Raw genomic sequence first — 17,174 nt, 5'->3', positions numbered from 1 at the left:
GCCTTCTCTTCTCCAGGCTGAACAACCCCAACTCTCTCAGCCTGTCCTCATAGCAGAGGTGCTCCAGCCCTCGGATCATCTTCATGGTGTTTAGGAAGGTGTTTCCTCATATTTTGGAGAAAAAGTTCACTTAGCAAAGGAATTAAGATCAACAACTACAGGGTTTTCCAAATTTTCATATTAAACCAATCTGAGATTAAAGCGAGGACTAAACTGTAATTGCAATTGACATTAGGAAGGCAGGTGACAGATAAGCCAGTGTACAAACTTTGTATTCCTGGCAATGAGGGAAAAGTATTTGTAGTGCCGAGAACTTCAGTCGTGCTGAAGCTGGGGAAATTGATGAGCTCTCAAGCGGGCAACTCATTCATCAAACAGCAGACGAGTGTACGCACTGCATTCCAAGGTCAAGTAGCATCTTATTTCACAACCCACAGCTAACAGAGGTATTAAACAATGCCATTAGGGATTGAGCACAAGTATTTTCTTGTAAACTATATCATCAATATAGAACTATAAATAACAGATATTAAACCCCAAGATAACATCCTACAGAGCAGCTTTTCAAAGCATGCCATTTATCAAAGTGATTAAAAACATCTGAAATTCCTTTGTCAAGTCATCTGCTGAAACCAGAGATAAAAAATAAAAAAAAAAAAGGAAAAGAAATAACATCTTTAGTTTGGCAGGTATTATACCACCAGGTTTGTGTGATGGTTTACTACCTCTCCTTCACATCTCCCTTCTCTGGTTTATAAAATGCAAATGGAATGCCTTTGCATGAGGCATATGGGTTAACACGGATCCCCTTCATATCAAGTATAAAGAATTTATCCTCCAAGAAAAGAAAAAATGAAGTTTGCAAGCCTCAGCTTCCATTCATGACACAACATGACATGACCACATAAAAAGTTTATTTGATTATAAAAGATATTCTAGATAAAGCAGTTACACAAAAATGCCATTTGCCAGTCAATTTGTTTCCTAATTCAGTCATTAAAGTGCAGCTTAGTTATAAAGGCACAATGCTGACATTTCAGACAAGTCAGGAACGTCCAATAGAACTGGCAAGAGAAACACCTCCTACTTTCTTTAAAGAACACTTCTTTCATTTGTCTACAGTGATATTAAAACCAATAAAGGCCTGAATTGGAAGCAATCATCATACAAAAATCTCATCTGGATTTCAGAAGGAAGTCCTCAGAAGTAGCAGAACATGCTGAAGCTGTCAATCAGCAACTCACATTTCTTTCTTTTTCACTCTTCCAAAAAGTCTCCAGGAAGACAGTATGCTTCCTGCCATTTCACTTGCTTAAAATTACCAGAAAAATCTCAAGAAGAATGAAGGCAAAATATAGGCTAGTAGTGAAGCAGTATAAAAGATACCTGCCTACTGTATTTTATAGAAGAGAACACGAGATACTGCCCATTGAAACTCCTTTCGAACACCCCTTCACCTTCTCTCTGAAGTGTAATTATACATGTGCAATCTGATAGTTCTCTTAAACCGAGCAACAGCTGTTGTTTTAGCCAGGCACACTAATTGGCTTTCATGTCGTAAAGCATGCGGAGAACTCTCCTCACAGTCTCCACGTATTTATCGTCAGGAACAGGTTTTCTCTGGCTTCCTGGCTGTAGAAATTTCTTGATTGTGGGGATGCTGCTTATCCTTGCTTTAAATGCCTAAAAGGTAAACAGTAAGTACATGGTAATTAAAGAATAGAAAGTAACACAGGAAAAAACAATATTACTGATTTGTGTAACATCCTTTAACAAGTTGTATGTGGAGGCAAGACAGGAAATAGTTTTAGCCATGGATTAGTTTTACTGCCCCTCATTCCAACCTTGTTATTTTAAACAGTAATAAAACAGCCCTCTGTCTTGTATTGATACGGGATGAAGTGAAAACAGTTATCTGTGATTTCAGATGTGTACTCTACTCCAATCACTTCTTGGGATCCAGAAAATATCTTCTCTTTAAAGGTATCACAGAACTGGTGAGAGGAAGGGAAAGAAAAGGGGAGGGTGGACTTCTTTGGATCTGTACAGGGATTACTCCAAAAACTAATAGATTCTCTAGATGAAACATTTTACGAGGCTCTTCCTAGAGCAAGAAGAGCATGACTACAATGAAAGAGGAGTGACAAATGCTCGTTTTGTGGAATTATCTACACACAACAGACTGTGAAACATCATTTATCACATTTCCAGCCATATGAGTGTATTTTTAATGTAAGGTACCTGTAACCGAGGAAAACCTGTGAGCACATCTGACTTCTTCTCTTCTACCATTAAAATGGCTTCCAGAAGATGAACATCTGCCCAGCTAAAATTGTTGCCAACAAGAAAGTCCTGCCCGTGGTCTTTCAAAACCTAGAAGTGTCATAAATGAAAACGCTCAGATATGGATAATAGCCAGCTGAGGTTGATGTTTTCAAAACGCATAGGCACGCTTTCTTTGACAATAGTTACTGCCCCCTCTTCTGTTCACCTTTCTCTCCCATGCAACTGGGGATACGGGCCTGGTGCTTGCAGTCACTGATCATTTTATAGGATATCTATGAGCAGTTCTCATGGTGGCAATCTAGAATCCCAGGGCTTCTCTTACCCATCCCTCCTTCCTATAGCCCTAGGTAACCCTGCATTCTGGACTACAGGGCTAGATGCCACCTTGGTATTCAGTCCTTTCCAGCCTTATAAATCTTGAATTTTTCTGTATGTAGTTACAGCTTCAGTGGGAAAATAAAGAATGTAAGAGATGTGATCAGCCTAAAGCAATGGGGCTAGGATGCAACAAGTGGCATCTAGGGTAGAATGAACTCTGACAGCCATCTATAGGAGAGCTGGTCTTTTAAGTGGGAAACTGTCTTCCCTCTAGCCTTTAAAACAGAAGAGCAGCTATTTCTGGCAGATCATCCTGTTTGCGTATATCAATTTTGCATTAAAAGCACTCTTGGGTTCTATCTCTCAAAGGATCAGTTAGAGAAACACCAAGATTCCAGTATGGCCTATGCAGCAGACCACTCAGACTAGAAGACAGCAGTAATAGCTGTGTATTACTGTGGTTCAAAAAAAAAACCACATAGAGGTATTGAAAATGTTAAACAAAGCTGACCAAAGCTGTGCTAAAACGGCATTGCCTTCACAATGCAAATTACACAGTTTTATTTCCCCTAAAAACAGGAGGTTGCTATTTTAACTGTATATAGCTATGTTTACACGTTCACTGGTTCATAACACTTTCAAGCCAAAGGGGGATACTTGGACTCTTCAGCCTGAATGTTGATGCTGCTCAGACAATGAAATCTCACTTAGGAATTTCTGCCTTTAACCCACCCCAACTTGTCATACTGCCCTGACCTCCCTCTCATCTCTCCAGGCCTGCAGACAGTATGATGTTCTGGTGTTGCAGTAAAATCCATGTTAACTAGAAAAATAAAATGTAACATAATCGAAGCAAGCAAGGAACCTCCTGCTGCTGCTAAAAGTCATCTATACAGCCCCAACCATATTTCATTAATTATAGAGAAATATGTGATAATCAGTGTATAAAAAGGCAAATTTTTGAAACTAAGGTGTGCTCCCTTGGGGCAAGCGCCCCATTTCTATGCATTAATGGAATAAAGTTGGAAATACCTCTTCTCTGTTTATTATTGGCCTGCCCACCGGGTAAAGAACCTAGTTTTGGGACAATACTGGTTTAAAGTACTGCACTGACACCTTTCTGTTTCTTCTGCTTTTGGTAAAATACCCAGTATTCCCATTATTATCATTCCAGAAACAATGGAAGGAAATGATTCTCTTACACACCTTTTCATATGCTGGGAAATACCTGCTTGTTGCCTTTTCAACTATAAAGGCACGTTGTTTCTCTTTATCCTCAGCCGATAAGAATGGGAATATCAAAATGAAGCCCATAAGGTCATCAGTTCCTCCAACATACATATCAATCCTTAAAACCAAAGCAAACAAAAACCTTAAATAAGAAGGCACCTTCATAAGCAAAGTTTTCTTAATTTGTGTTGTGATAGTAAAAGTTGAATTTCCCACCCCCTTCATGAAAATTATTTTTGCAGTTAAAAAAGAAACATCACAGTGTGAGGCTCACTCATATTTGTAGTGTTGTTGTCACTTTACTTGCCTCATTGTGCAGGATTAAACAGGATTGTACAGAGGTTAAAAGAGTTTAACTTCGGTGTTACAGATCACTTCAGAATCACCAAAGAAATGCTCAGCACCCCAAGAAGAGTCCTCCCCAACTGGCTGAGTTGTCTGGATGTATCCCACCTCCAGGGTTTCACCTGAGTTCCAAGTGGTGCCAAACAGATTAATAATGCGGTTGGAAACCTGAAGTGTACCAGGTTCTGCATTTAGCTAAATTATTAGTACAGCAGTTCTTCAGATCATCCCTTTTACTCATTTTTCCAGAGCTCTGACAGCAGGTTTTGTACTGTAGACAAGACTCAAATTTAAATTAAGTCCTCATGAATATGATTAAAATATCTGGTAAAATAGTCTATCAGTCTTCTAACCATCCTATGTCGTCAGAGATTTGAGTTCCTGCTGTGCAATAAAACTAACCATAGTTTTTGTTGTCAGGCAACAGCTTCTCAAAAAAGCCTCTGTAAGAATTAAACATGATACGTGCAATAAGAAGCTATCAGATATTCCTGCAAGCCTTAATGTACACCAGCGTCTTGCCTGCATCTATCCAGTCTTCCAAAACTGCACTTCCACACTCTACAAGACCAGCTATCCAAAGGACTTAGACCTGGAGCTAATCACAGCAAGCCTTCCTCGAAACACTCGTTCTTCCTTCCCCCTGCCCAAGAACAAATCAACAAATATACTTCATGTATGTTTGCTGGTAAAACAGCAGGAATAGGCTTCAGGCTAACTCTAAAACTCGATGGAACAGAACTCTGTTTGAAGAAGGAGGTATGCCAGGAATGCAAGCTGCAGGATGTGATGGCTTGTTAACTACATAAAGAAGTTGATAAGCTACGACTGAGGCTCCTGTCTGAACATTCATTCTGTTTGTTACTTCCCTGAACCTCCTTCAGCCAATTCGTCCAACCATTCACAGCGTTTAATGGCAGTTTATTGTGAAGTGTCTATGAAAGTTAGATGCTTTACTAGTTGACCTTTAGTTTTTCTTCTTTTGAAAAAACAATAGGAAAGGGACATTTAAAGGCTCCATATTGAGATAGCCAAATCATACTTTCTTCCCTCACATAGACACAACATCAAGACCTGGATTTAATTTCACATGATACCTGAAGTTTTTACAACAGCCCTTAGCTGTTCCTTCGCCAACTCCCAAAGACCTAAACCATGCACTTTTTACAGTGCTGTGAAGCATCATGCAATCATAGACAACATCAACCACAGATCTAATTTTGCAGTCAAAAGTTAAAAATTAACCATTGCTTTCCAAAAAGCTTTCTGTTTACAAAAGTAGTTCAACATTTGTATGTCAGTCACCTCTCGAATACTTGTGACAACCTGTATTAATCTTTTACTCAAGCACAATAAACCTCTGCCTCAAATAATTTTATGTAAAAAAAATCGAATTAGAGCAAAACCGTCGGCTTGCATCTAACTGTGGCCTGTCAGGCTCTCTGCAAGTTGTGTGTCACTGAGGCACACAGGTGATTCTCTGGGTGTGCAAGTGTGCAATTAGTTCTAGATGGATCTGAGCTACTATAATAAATTCACAAGTAGTAATACTGTTACAGTACAGGGCTCTCTCCTTCAGGTCCTTCCCGTAGAGGTTGTACTTTGCTGCTATGTAGCTGAGGATGGCTCTGGTCTGCACCATCTTCATCCCATCGATCTCCACCATGGGCACCTGCTGAAATAGCAGGGATCCATCTAAAGGGAAAGCCACACATTATTCCACTGGCTCTAGTAACTCCACGTCTTGGAGATTTCTTCTTGTCTTCCGAAGATCATTACTTTTATCGTGAGCTTGCTGTGGGTAGTCATTATATTAAACTGGAGTTCTTCCATGCAAACAACAAATTACAGTGGTGCAGACAAACTGCAGAACACAATTATTGTGGATTAACATCCTTGCTTTAAAAAAATTTCACTGAAATTGCAGTCAGGACTGTGTACAGCAGCTTTTATGCTGAAACTGAATTACAGTGGAGACAATCACACTAAACATACAAACTGAATAAAAAGTGTCTAATTCTAAATAAATTTTAAAAATTACGTTCCATTATTTAAAACACGGTTGAAGCAAATGTCAGATTCCAAAATTCCTCTCTTATAACCAGTATCTTAAGCTAAATCAGGACATTCAATGAAGTTTTAGGATATGCTTTTTCAAGTTACTAAAGCTCAGGGTAAGTTTGTGGGACCAGGTGGGACACGTAGATAAACGGAGAACACAACAACCCAGAGGCCTGGGAAACTCTGGGTTGGAGAGACATCCACTTTTCAATTGCATGTGCCCACATATGGGAAAAAAATCTGCCTCTGCAGCTGTTCACAGCTCTCAGTTTTACTCCCCTCTCTGCTGTGTGGAAAGCAAGTCCCACACAGCCTTCAAAGTCTTCTCTTCACGCATCTTCTCTGAGACTAAGTAAAGTCTGGTCACACTTTTCTTGAGGTTTCACTTGGACTTACCTTGCAGGAGTTTCTCATACTGCTCTCGGGTTTCCAAAAACTCTTCTTCAAACTGACAAAAAAGAACGAGGGAGAAGAGGAAATGAGTGTCTTTTCACATTTCTAGAACAGATAATTTTTTTAAACATCATAAAAGGAAGAGAATATACATCATAGTTCCTTCCATGCCAGATATGGCTCTTAAGGGAGAAAATACGAAGGACAAAACCTCTTGGACTGTCATATTTGACAAATGCTGCTAAAGGCAACGCTAGCAGAAAATCAGGCAATAAGAACTGGAGTGAGGATGGTTTGTTTGGTATTGCACAGGCAATTTAATGTGAGACAGTCGACAATACAGATTAGGCTGTCCTTAAAATGCTTTCTGGTATGTGGAAAAAGTCTCGGCTGTGGGATATTGTGATTTGGGAGCTAGACAGGAACAAATTCTTAGAAAGTTAAAACAAAGCTTTTACAAAATAATGTAAAAGTATTGTGCCCAGTGGGAAGTTTAGTACAGAAGCATGTTTAGGACACCTAAAGACTAACTTATTCACTAGACAAGAAACAAAAAGATACAGAACTGCCTGGAATACTGAATCCAGCTCTGGAGCCCTCACACAAGAAGGACATGAACCTGTCGGAGCGGGTCCAGAGGAGGGACACAAAAATGATCAGAAGGCTGGAGCACCTCTGCCATGAGGACAGGCTGAGAGAGTTGGGGTTGTTCAGCCTTGAGAAGAGAAGGCTCTGGGGAGACCTTATTGTGGCCTTTCAGTACTTAAAGGGGGCCTACAGGAAAGATGGGGACAAACTTTTTGCAGGGCCTGTTGTGATAGGACAAGGGGCAATGGTTTTAAACTAAAAGAGGGAAGATTTAGACTAGATATAAGGGAGAAATGTTTTACAATGAGGGTGGTGAGACACTGGAAGAGGCTTCCCAGAGAGGTGGCAGATGCCCCATCCCTGGAAGCATTCAAGATCAGGTTGGATGGGGCTCTGAGCAACCTGATCTAGTTGAAGATGTCCCTGTTCACTGCAGGGGGGTTGGACTAGATGACCTTTAAAGGTCCCTTCCAACCCAAACTATTTTATGATTCTATGATTCTATAAAAGAGGACACTTGGAGAAACCACTTGTCCTTTTTGTCCTCAAACTGAATTATCACTTTATCACTAAGACACACAGAGAATGAATTAGTAATTTATATTTCATAAAAAAAAAAAGAGTGATGTCTTGCTTCTCTGGTTTATCCAAATATTTTTCTTCCTGCTCTGAGATCTCTAACTTCCCAACACATGTAGGTCAGTTTGCTCACTTCGCCCTGTTACGTCTCATCTAAATGATGCAATTAAGACAAAATATATTTTGTGCTATAGCTTATTGTGAAGGATGCAGCCAGTGGAGTGAAAGATGAAATAAGAACCTGTGTGAGCATCCAACTGAAAACAGAAAGACTAGAGAAAGCAAATTCATTGCTGTTTTACTTGGCACAGACAACACTTGTTACGCCAGGAATGCATCTATCATTCAGCAGAGCAGCTCTGGGTCAGTAATCGAATGCTTAATTAAGCATTACGCATGCTTGCATTAAGCAAGAAACTGGTTTACAGTGTCATTGCTCAGAAGACATGTAACTTGAAGCCATACTTTTCTCTAGCTAAAGTAAAAGTGTTTAATTACACTGAATAGCCAATGCTCATTTATTATTGCATCCTGGGATGTCCTTTCTTTTTTCGTTAATAACCTGTGATGTGCCTCAAAGACAAGTTTACCAAAGTGCAGCTTAAAGTTAAAAACCCTAAAACAAACCTCGACCCCAGCTGCAGCTAACAACCAGCGAATCGACTCCATCTTGCCTCTTCCATCAAAGTAGTAAAGTTTCGGTTTTCCAGCCATGACTTCAAACTTCCAGTTACCTAAAATAGTTATGAAAGATATAAAGTTAATAATGATAGAAAAATCTGATGTCAGCTGGAATAATGGTTCACAGGTAACTCACATGACAAAAATTTGTTAATTTCTGACTAAACGTTTCAGAAATGTTTCAGTCTGAACTGATTTGGTTTTACTGCTGCAAAGTCAAGTCACAGCATTTCATAGTCTTTTCATTTCCCGGGAATTCAGGAAAAGTAAGCATGAAGTTGCTGAGTAGGAGATAACAGAAAAAAAAAATAGTCACCACTAAGGAAATCCTTAAAACTTTTTAAAAAAAAGTAAGTTTTAGCACTAAAGTTACTCAATCACCACTGAAAGCCAAGTTTTGATCAAAGGGGAGAGAGGCAGTAGACAGGCTTTTCAAATCTGGCTGTCCTTTTATCAAAGAATGCCAAAGGTATCTAAACATTAATTCTACGTATATTTAGTGAAGAATGAGAACGTATTTTCAAAGTCTCTCACTTTTTGTTCTAGCTGTGGTGATCCAGGGTAAATATGTGATCCAGACTCAGTAGAAACTTCAAAAGAATGACCAGTTTCTTCTGTAATAATCCAGATTAAAATACAAAGATTCAGACTGCTGCACTACTTATGCTTCTACTGGTCGCATATCTTTCTATTAATAAACCCCATTGCTAAGCAAACCTTTATAGACTTTTCAGTTGATCAAACACACCATGCTTTGCAAGCAGCATTTAGTTCTTGAACGGCTTCATAAACAAGGCTATTAATTGTTATTTTTTGAATAGATTAGTGTTTAGGTCTCAGCAGGAATTGGATTCCACTGTAAAGCCATAAACCAGGGGAGCATCAAATTTCATCATACTGGCATTTCATATGCAGAATTCCATAATAGCAGCTCCTTGCTGTTTTCCCTCTGTAGGGAGATTTCTTGTCATGCCAATCCACAACTCACGTAATCCTGGAAAAGAGCCTGTTGGCATGCAAACAATAACCTCCAGTTCTCAGTGTTGCAAAAGCTCCTTCATAAGCGGAGGGGGGAAAAAAAACCAAACCACCACCTTTGAAAGACTTTGAGCACATGCGAGGCGAGCGATCCGCTTGTTAGCCAACAGGCACGAAAATAGAACACAAAATACAAGACTGCATCTGAACACGGGAATTGAAACGAGCCAGGTTATTCGGCCCTTCATGCCTGGTTAGGGGCCTCTGTTTCTTCTTAGGAAGTCACTGGGAACTCAAACATTGCTGAGCAGTGTCTATACTGGTAATAAAAAGACTGAAGAGGAAGAAAAAAAGACTAACAGAAAGTATCAGTGTGAACTTCGTGAAAGAACAGAATGAAATGGGAGTTGCTTGTAATACAGCTAAATTCACAGAAGAAAAAAAAAAAAGCCAAAGGTGACTTTTAACTTGAAGTTTAAAAAAATTAAAGAATTATTTTTAAAATTAAGAAAATAAAAAAAGTTAAAGAAACAGAAGAGTCACTTTTGTTCAGTGCACCTTCCTAAGACGTGCTCCTAGCAAGCCAACTGACATGTCACAGGAGACAAGGAAGTCACTGTTGCCAAGCACACATCAATGAGCAAAGGCAACTGGAAGGTAAAGATGTGGTGGATGCTCGTCTTGTAATTACAGGGGGATCGACAAGCTTTGAAGCAAGCTGTAGTGTTCTGGCTCCTAAGACTGAGCCTGCCATGTAATATTGGAAGACAAAGTCCAACTTGTGAACTGAAATCTGATGGAAGGAGAGTGCCCTGGGGATGGGCAAAGGGCTTCTCCCTTCCCCGCTCTTCTCACCACAAGTAAAGGAGGGAAAACGGCAATTTGCAGCCAGGAGCCGCAACAGCAGGTTGCTGGTCGTTGCCCTCAACCTGGTATCTCAACAGCAAAAGGGACTTGGGGAAAAAAAGGATGTGAATTTACTCCCTTGTTGTGATTTACGAAGACCACTTGGACTAACAGAGGGGAAGAGGGAACATGAGTATCTGTGCAAGAAGTCATCGCTCCCGTGCTAGCCACACAGATCAGAAGAACACTGGTGAAAAGGGCACACACCTGGCATGACCTGTGGATAACAGAATTGTCTTGGTTGGAAGAGACCCTTCAGATCAAGTCCAACCATCGACCTTAAACTGACAAAAACCATCACTAAACCAAGTCGCTAAGCACCACGTCTACCTGTCTTTTCAATACCTCCAGGGATGGTGATTCCACCACTTCCCTGGGCAGCCTGTTCCAGTGTTTGATAACCCTTCTGGTGAAGAAATTTTTCCTAATATCCCGTCTAAACCTCCCTCGGTGCAACTTAAGGCCGTTTCCTCTTGTCCTATCGCCTGTTACTTGGGAGAAGAGACCGACCCCCACCTCTCTACAGCCTCCTTTCAGGTAGTTGTAGAGAGTGATGAGGTCTCCCCTCAGCCTCCTTTTCTCCAGACTAAACAACCCCAGCTCCCTCAGCCGCTCCTCAGAAGACTTGTTTTCCAGACCCCTCACCAGCTTCGTTGCCCTTCTCTGAACCTGCTCCAGCACCTCAATGTCTTTTTTGTGGTAAGGGGCCCAAAACTGGACACAGTACTTGAGGTGGGGCCTCACCAGTACCGCGTATGGGCATTGTTTTCACTGCTTGGGCTCAGCAGCCCTCAGCCCAACAGCGGCTGCTCTTGTCTATGTAATATCTTTCATCAGGTAACACCAACCAGGGGCCAAAGGCCCCTACACAGCGTATGGCCGGCAGCAGCCTCCCAGGCCACCATCTCCAACCCCTTCCATTCGCGACAAGTTCTTTGTAGACAGCAGATGAAGAGCAGTTCGTGCTATTAAGCGGGAGGCCACCACGCTGATAAGCTGGCGGCGAGGGGAGGGCTTGGAGGCAGAGCAGGACGGAGCGAGCTCCCACGCGAGAGATGAGCAAGGCTGGCGTACGCACTTCTGTACGAAGGCTGGTTAATTGCAGGGGTGACCACGGAGGTCCCCACCAGACACCCGAGTGGCCAACTGAACCCAGCACGGCACCCAGCCCCGCCGCCCCGAGCCAGAGGACACCCGGGTGGCGATGGGAGAAATCACGGAAACCCCCATTAGTCACACACCGCACAGAACGCGAATAATAATAAGCAAAGAAACAAACACGGCTTTTCACTGGCGAGGCAGCAGCGCTTCCCCCCGCAGACCCCGGCGGGCCACCACCGGTCCGTGGCTGGCTGCTGGGCCGGGCCGGGCCGGGCCGGGCCAAGGAACACCCACCAGCCGCACCAGCAGCCACGGTCGCCAGCTCGTCACCGCCCCACCTCCCGCCTCAGCGCTACGAGGCGGTGACGAAGCGAGACACTCACCAATAGGAAGCCCCTACTCTGCATATTTCGCAAAGGCTTCTGGGAGGGAAATAGAACGGCAAAATAAACGGTAAGAAATGTTTATCTCTTTTATTCGGAAACGCTTTGTCATCGCACACAGTGATTCCGCAGCGGCTGTCACTGCATTTTCGGCCTCGGCCGTGTCGTCATGAGGGCAAGGTGGTCACGTTTCTGAGCCTTATATACCGTCGCGGCCGAGTACGTTCTTCGGATGTGAGGGCGATCTGGCTGCGACATCTGTCACCCCATTGATCGCCAGGGTTGATTCGGCTGATCTGGCTGGCTAGGCGGGTGTCCCCTTCCTCCCTCACCGATCCATGTGCGTCCCTCCCGAAGCTGCGCGCTCGGTCGAAGAGGACGACCTTCCCCGATAGAGACGTACCGTTCATCGGTCAAGGGTATACGGTAGCTGCGCTCCCCTGCTAGAACCTCCAAACAAGCTCAAGGTCCATTTGTAGGAGAACGTAGGGTAGTCAAGCTTCCAAGACTGCAGACACATCCAAGTGAGGCACTGCATGGGGCAGTCTGCCATTGTTTTGTGCCTCTTTCAAACCTCAGATACTCCCGTTCATTTATTCACACTGCAGTACAGGGCTAAGGGTGCACCAGGAATTCCAATATAATTTCGATTTCCACCCCCATGCTCAGTTCAATGCTTCTCCCATCCCCTACAACCCTTGAGCTCCTCACCTTGCACACACACACCAGCTACAATCCAGCATCTTCACACTTGTATTTTTATCACCTGTACAATTCATGCTACACTTGCTTGAACAGTTAGAAAAAGGCCTGGGTTTGTCAGTTACTGTCTTTACCTTCTACAGCCTTGAAAGCAGGGCAAGAAGGCTGAGGTGACAGAGTGAGAGAAGACAGAGAGGGAAGGTATTTTAGGTGGAAGGGACCTACAGCGATCATCCAGTCCCCCTGCCTGTCCTTCTTCCAAGGTGTTACACATCTTCCTTAAGGGTGGTGAGGCACTGGAACAGGTTGCCCAGAGAAGCTGTGGGTGCCCCATCCCTGGAAGTGTTCAAGGCCAGGCTGGATGGGGCTTTGAGCAGCCTGGTCTAGTGGGAGGTGTCCCTGTCCAGGGCAGGGGGGTGGGAACTAGATGATCTTTAAGGGCCCTTCCAACCCAACCCATTCTGTGATTCTGTTCTAATTCAGCATTGCAGTTAGTTTCAGAGGAGTTGATGTCCATGGACCAAACCAGTTTTACACAAGCAGAACACCATACATCGCAGAATTTAGGTGCTGAGGCTCAAATCACACAGCCAAGGCACTTGCAGAAAGAACACAGCTGGTAGGAGGCTGTACCCCTCCGAGAAGGCACCAAACATAAGGCTTATTTTAAAAACACACCCCACAACTAAACAAACCAACCCCAAACTGAAGTGCTTTTATTAGAAACTGAATAAAAGATCGAGACTCTAGTCAGTCAATATTTCTTCAAGAGCAACTTTATTCTGGGCAGATTTGACACAGAAGGAATGAAACAAACATTTATAACATTTTTGAATTAAAACACTGAATAAACAAGAACTGTTCGTTATCTCTTTAAGATTTTACTCACCCTGACAATTCCACACTCTCCTTCCAGACAAGTTCAAAAATGTTCTTTCAATATGTTTTCCCCCTCACTTTATGGAACGTCCTATTCGCATCAACAGCCATATTAGATACAGAAATACCATGGAAGTGGGTTTTCCGGGTTGGTTTTTTTTGGCTATCATGGCACTTACATGAGACTTTTATGAAAATCTGGATTACGGAGGTGAACAAGTCCACTGTCAGGCTCCTTTATTTCCAACGGTCATTATTACATGATATACGTAAAAGCCTGAGAAAATGTAAACAGTAGGATTCTAAAAACATTTTTCATAAAGATGCTAAATATTAAAACACAAAGTAGTAGGTTACATATGATAAATTCTCAGATACGCGGCTCGTCCGTATTTCAGTATAATAAAGACCTACATCTTTTCCATATCCGTATTGCACACTGAGACGGCACAGTAAAATACACAGCTCAGTCAACTCAGTCCTTACTCAAAAAAGAACTTTTTCCAACTTCAGTAGGAATTTACTTGAGTAAAGGCTACAAGATCACTGCCGTTACACTTCTACTTAGCAAATTTTCTGTCCCACTAAGTTAAACTGGCAGAAGTGATTCTGAATATCAAGATTATTAGCTTTTTTTCCCAAAAATAAAGGCTTTAATTTAGGACTACTTCTTTTTCTAATCTTTTCGCTGGACTGACCAAAACCTGAACGCGATAGTCACGAACATCACTGCAGGGCTGATGAAGGCTCAGAGATTACAGGCCACGTTCAGATTCATCCTGTGTAATACAAGTAATTCAAGTAATTTGAAACACACTGAGTAGTCCCCATCCTTAGTGGAGAGACCGTGGCATCTCCAGAGGGCTACTCAGTTGTCAGTGAGCCGAATTTCTCTTGAGGTGATTCTCACTCACCGCTGGTTTAGAGTCAGCTCACAACGAAGGAGCTCACGCTTAGCTGCCTGCAGTTGGGTAGGATGATTCCAAGCCTCAGCAGCCCCTTCTTGTGACTTGTTCGTCTCCTGCTTCCACTAGTAGGAATTAAGGGTACAGTACAGACTAGTTAAATTGCCTACTTAGGTCTAGGGATACTTAGGATAGATTCAGGAAACCAATGATTATAATTGAGACCGATTATTCAGTGATAAAATAAATTAAATGGTATCTAGACATAAATACAGATATTTATTTCCACCAAAAGAAACAACTATCTTTCCAGTTCTAACACAAATATACACATTTCCCTTTCCACTTACCCAAAGACGCCATCAGCGTGTGCTTTAGAAACTGAATGGCTGTTTTATTTTACTGCTGTGCTTTGGCATCACGGCTCGGAAGCAGTTAGGTATGGAGTTAGTCCTTGCTATGAACAAATGACGGAGTAGCTGGACACATAACATGTCCTTGGCACGTGTAAGTCTTATATGTGTACTTTTTTTTAATGCACAGACTCTTCTGCTCCCTTTTTGTCTTGTAGTGTCTCACTGTGGACTGAGTCTGTAAAAGCAGTGACCAGTGCTCCTCATGGCTCCCCCTGTAGCGCTGAGCCAGCAGCCTACTCTAGGGTACCGTTCCCCTGAATTCCTGCATCTTCTCCATGGGAAGTATGGAAAAGGCCAGCGGGTGTCACCTGCAGGCTGCAGTCCACAGCGGCTGCCCCGTGGTAGTGCTGGCAGATCCCACAGGGAGGATCTCACTGACATTCAGCTCCTTGAAAACAGCCGGATGCTGAGAACCATACCTGCTCTGATCCCTTTAGACTGGACTTAAGTCTCATAAATACAAGATTTGCCTGAGCTGTTCATAAAATGAGCTCTGGTGAGGGTTCCCAAAAGGTGAGCATTTCTGTGCACTTCAGCTTTGGTGGTGCTGTTCCAAAACACAGCTGTAAAAGACACTCTCCCACAGCACTGCACTGTTCTAGCTTCCTTCTGTGGAACGAGGTGCAGGAACACCCAAATGCCGACCGTGATCTCAGTCTTTTGCTGATGGCTGGACCCCGGCGCTCCTTTCCAGTGCAGAATTAAGCCAGACTAAGGGGCTATTTTCTTTTCTTGATAACCCGATAATTCATTTTCTCTTATAAACCCAGTTAAACTGCTCTTCAAAGAGCTGCATCACTTTCTGTGAAATCAACCACAATTTTAGAATGTTTTTTTAGCAGGACCAGGTAAGGTCCCAAGTTTCCCAGCAGAGCCTGGGGGCTTAATTTACAGAAGCTGACATATTCTTCGCAATGTAGGCGAAGATGTATTGAAGTGAAGAAAAACCGAAGTAAGCTTAAACTGACTCATTTCCTCTGGATTATTTTTTTCCAGAAGAGATTTAAAACAGTTGCAAAAATTAAGGCAGCTGCATAGATACTCTTTCCTTAAACTCTGCTGCTGGCATATCACTAATACTTTGTTACTCTGAAACCAGCTTTATAATTGTTAATACTGTCTTAAACGTGTCTTCAGATCTTATATTCCCAAATATAACACAAAAGGAAGCAGCAGAATCTGATTTTTCTCCTTAGAAATCATTAGAAAATTCAAATGAATTTAACAGAGGTAGGTCCACATTCTATTTCATAGAGAACAATGCCAAAAAGCAACTCTGAAGCAGGACAAGAGAGCGCTGTGTCAGGAAACAGATCTGCATTCACCCTTCACCAAACAAGAACATTCCCCAAATTTGGTAAAAGCAAAAGAATGGAGCTGGAAAACTGGACAGCAGTCCAACAAAAACCTTGTAAAGGCAAAAATAAATTAAAAAAATAGCCTCCCACTGACGTTCCGCAGTGTCTCAGGGACTGCAAAGGGGAGTTTAGACTGTTAGTCACTCGGTCCTTTGATGACAGTACAAAGCAAATGAGTACAGGACAACAGAAGCGTGGTGGCATCAAGACGTGGCATCACTGAAATTATACAGCCTCATTTAGCACATAAGCTTCAGAAAAATGTCTAATGAATGCCCCTTCCTCAGTACTTCTCTTCCACTGCAATATTGCACCACTTTGCTTTTCTTATCCACTTCTATAAAAAAGTTGAATCTAATAAAGGAAAAGTTAATCTTTAAAAAAGTTTGTTATAAAAATTTGTTGTATAAAAATGCCAAACCCCCTAAGCCATATATACAAAATTTATCAGATTTATGAAAATAACTGGACCCAATTATATAACAAAACAATTTTATACAAAAAGGTACAAGATTGCATTCAAATTAATAAAAGTAAAAAACCCCTAAACCCTTCAAAATGTCTCACTCATAGAAGATCTGTTTCTTTTAAATTTACAGGTACACAAAACAGTATCAAATTGTCTCATGTTAGCCACCATTTCATGGGGAACACGCACTGGTTCCGAGTATTTCCACACCTCACCGGTGAGCACCGTACTTCGCAGACCAGTCAACACGGCCGTGGATCGGCTGAGCTGGTGGCGGGAGAGGCATTAACCTTGGTGTGCTTTTCGGAGGCGAATTGAACAATGGCCGTCCAAGATGGGGTCTTACTGACTTCAGAGAAGCATAATCTAAGGGACAGAACAAAATGCCATGAGATAAAAGTTCAGCAAGCAGCTGCCCACATTGAACAGCAACTGGACACAGGTCCAGACCCTTATTTCTTCAGGAAATTAAGCCTCCTTTTTTAATAGAATTTGCTGATGGGAAACAATAGTGAATCCATTCCCCAAAACCTTATCAGACAAGGAGTGTCTATATCATTGATTTGACAAGTGTGAATTCTGTGCCAGCTCTCACA

At 42.2% G+C, this 17,174-nt stretch overlaps 2 protein-coding genes across 16 annotated transcripts in view; both read right to left on the bottom strand.

Moving 5' to 3' along the window:
• Nucleotides 1-892: 892 nt before the first annotated feature.
• On the bottom strand, nucleotides 893-11,796 carry LOC134513932 (glutathione S-transferase 3). 3 transcript variants are annotated; one of them, XM_063331134.1, is made up of 8 exons: nucleotides 11,645-11,758; nucleotides 9,016-9,095; nucleotides 8,428-8,534; nucleotides 6,637-6,688; nucleotides 5,742-5,874; nucleotides 3,811-3,952; nucleotides 2,242-2,373; nucleotides 893-1,683 (listed from the first exon to the last, which is right to left on the bottom strand). In XM_063331134.1, exons 3-8 carry the CDS (start codon nucleotides 8,512-8,514, stop codon nucleotides 1,540-1,542), a joined length of 690 nt encoding a protein of 229 aa, XP_063187204.1. In that variant the 5' UTR covers nucleotides 8,515-8,534; nucleotides 9,016-9,095; nucleotides 11,645-11,758; the 3' UTR covers nucleotides 893-1,539. The 3 variants fall into 3 exon arrangements, with proteins under 3 accessions (XP_063187204.1, XP_063187205.1, XP_063187202.1); XM_063331135.1 differs by lacking the exons at nucleotides 9,016-9,095; nucleotides 11,645-11,758 and adding an exon at nucleotides 11,761-11,796; XM_063331132.1 differs by lacking the exon at nucleotides 9,016-9,095 and having other exon boundaries at nucleotides 11,645-11,727.
• A 1,513-nt stretch (nucleotides 11,797-13,309) lies between these two features.
• CILK1 (ciliogenesis associated kinase 1) overlaps nucleotides 13,310-17,174 on the bottom strand; it is a 28,168-nt gene continuing 24,303 nt past the window's right edge. For all 13 annotated transcript variants that reach the window (XM_063330315.1, XM_063330320.1, XM_063330316.1 and 10 more), the window contains one exon: nucleotides 13,310-16,944. In XM_063330315.1, the coding sequence (XP_063186385.1) occupies nucleotides 16,790-16,944 (155 nt within the window). In that variant the 3' untranslated portion in view covers nucleotides 13,310-16,789. The remainder of the gene's footprint in view (nucleotides 16,945-17,174) is intronic.

Source organism: Chroicocephalus ridibundus, chromosome 3 (assembly GCF_963924245.1).
Source record: "Chroicocephalus ridibundus chromosome 3, bChrRid1.1, whole genome shotgun sequence".
Classification (NCBI taxonomy): domain Eukaryota; kingdom Metazoa; phylum Chordata; class Aves; order Charadriiformes; family Laridae; genus Chroicocephalus; species Chroicocephalus ridibundus.
This window is presented reverse-complemented; position numbering and strand designations above follow the sequence as displayed.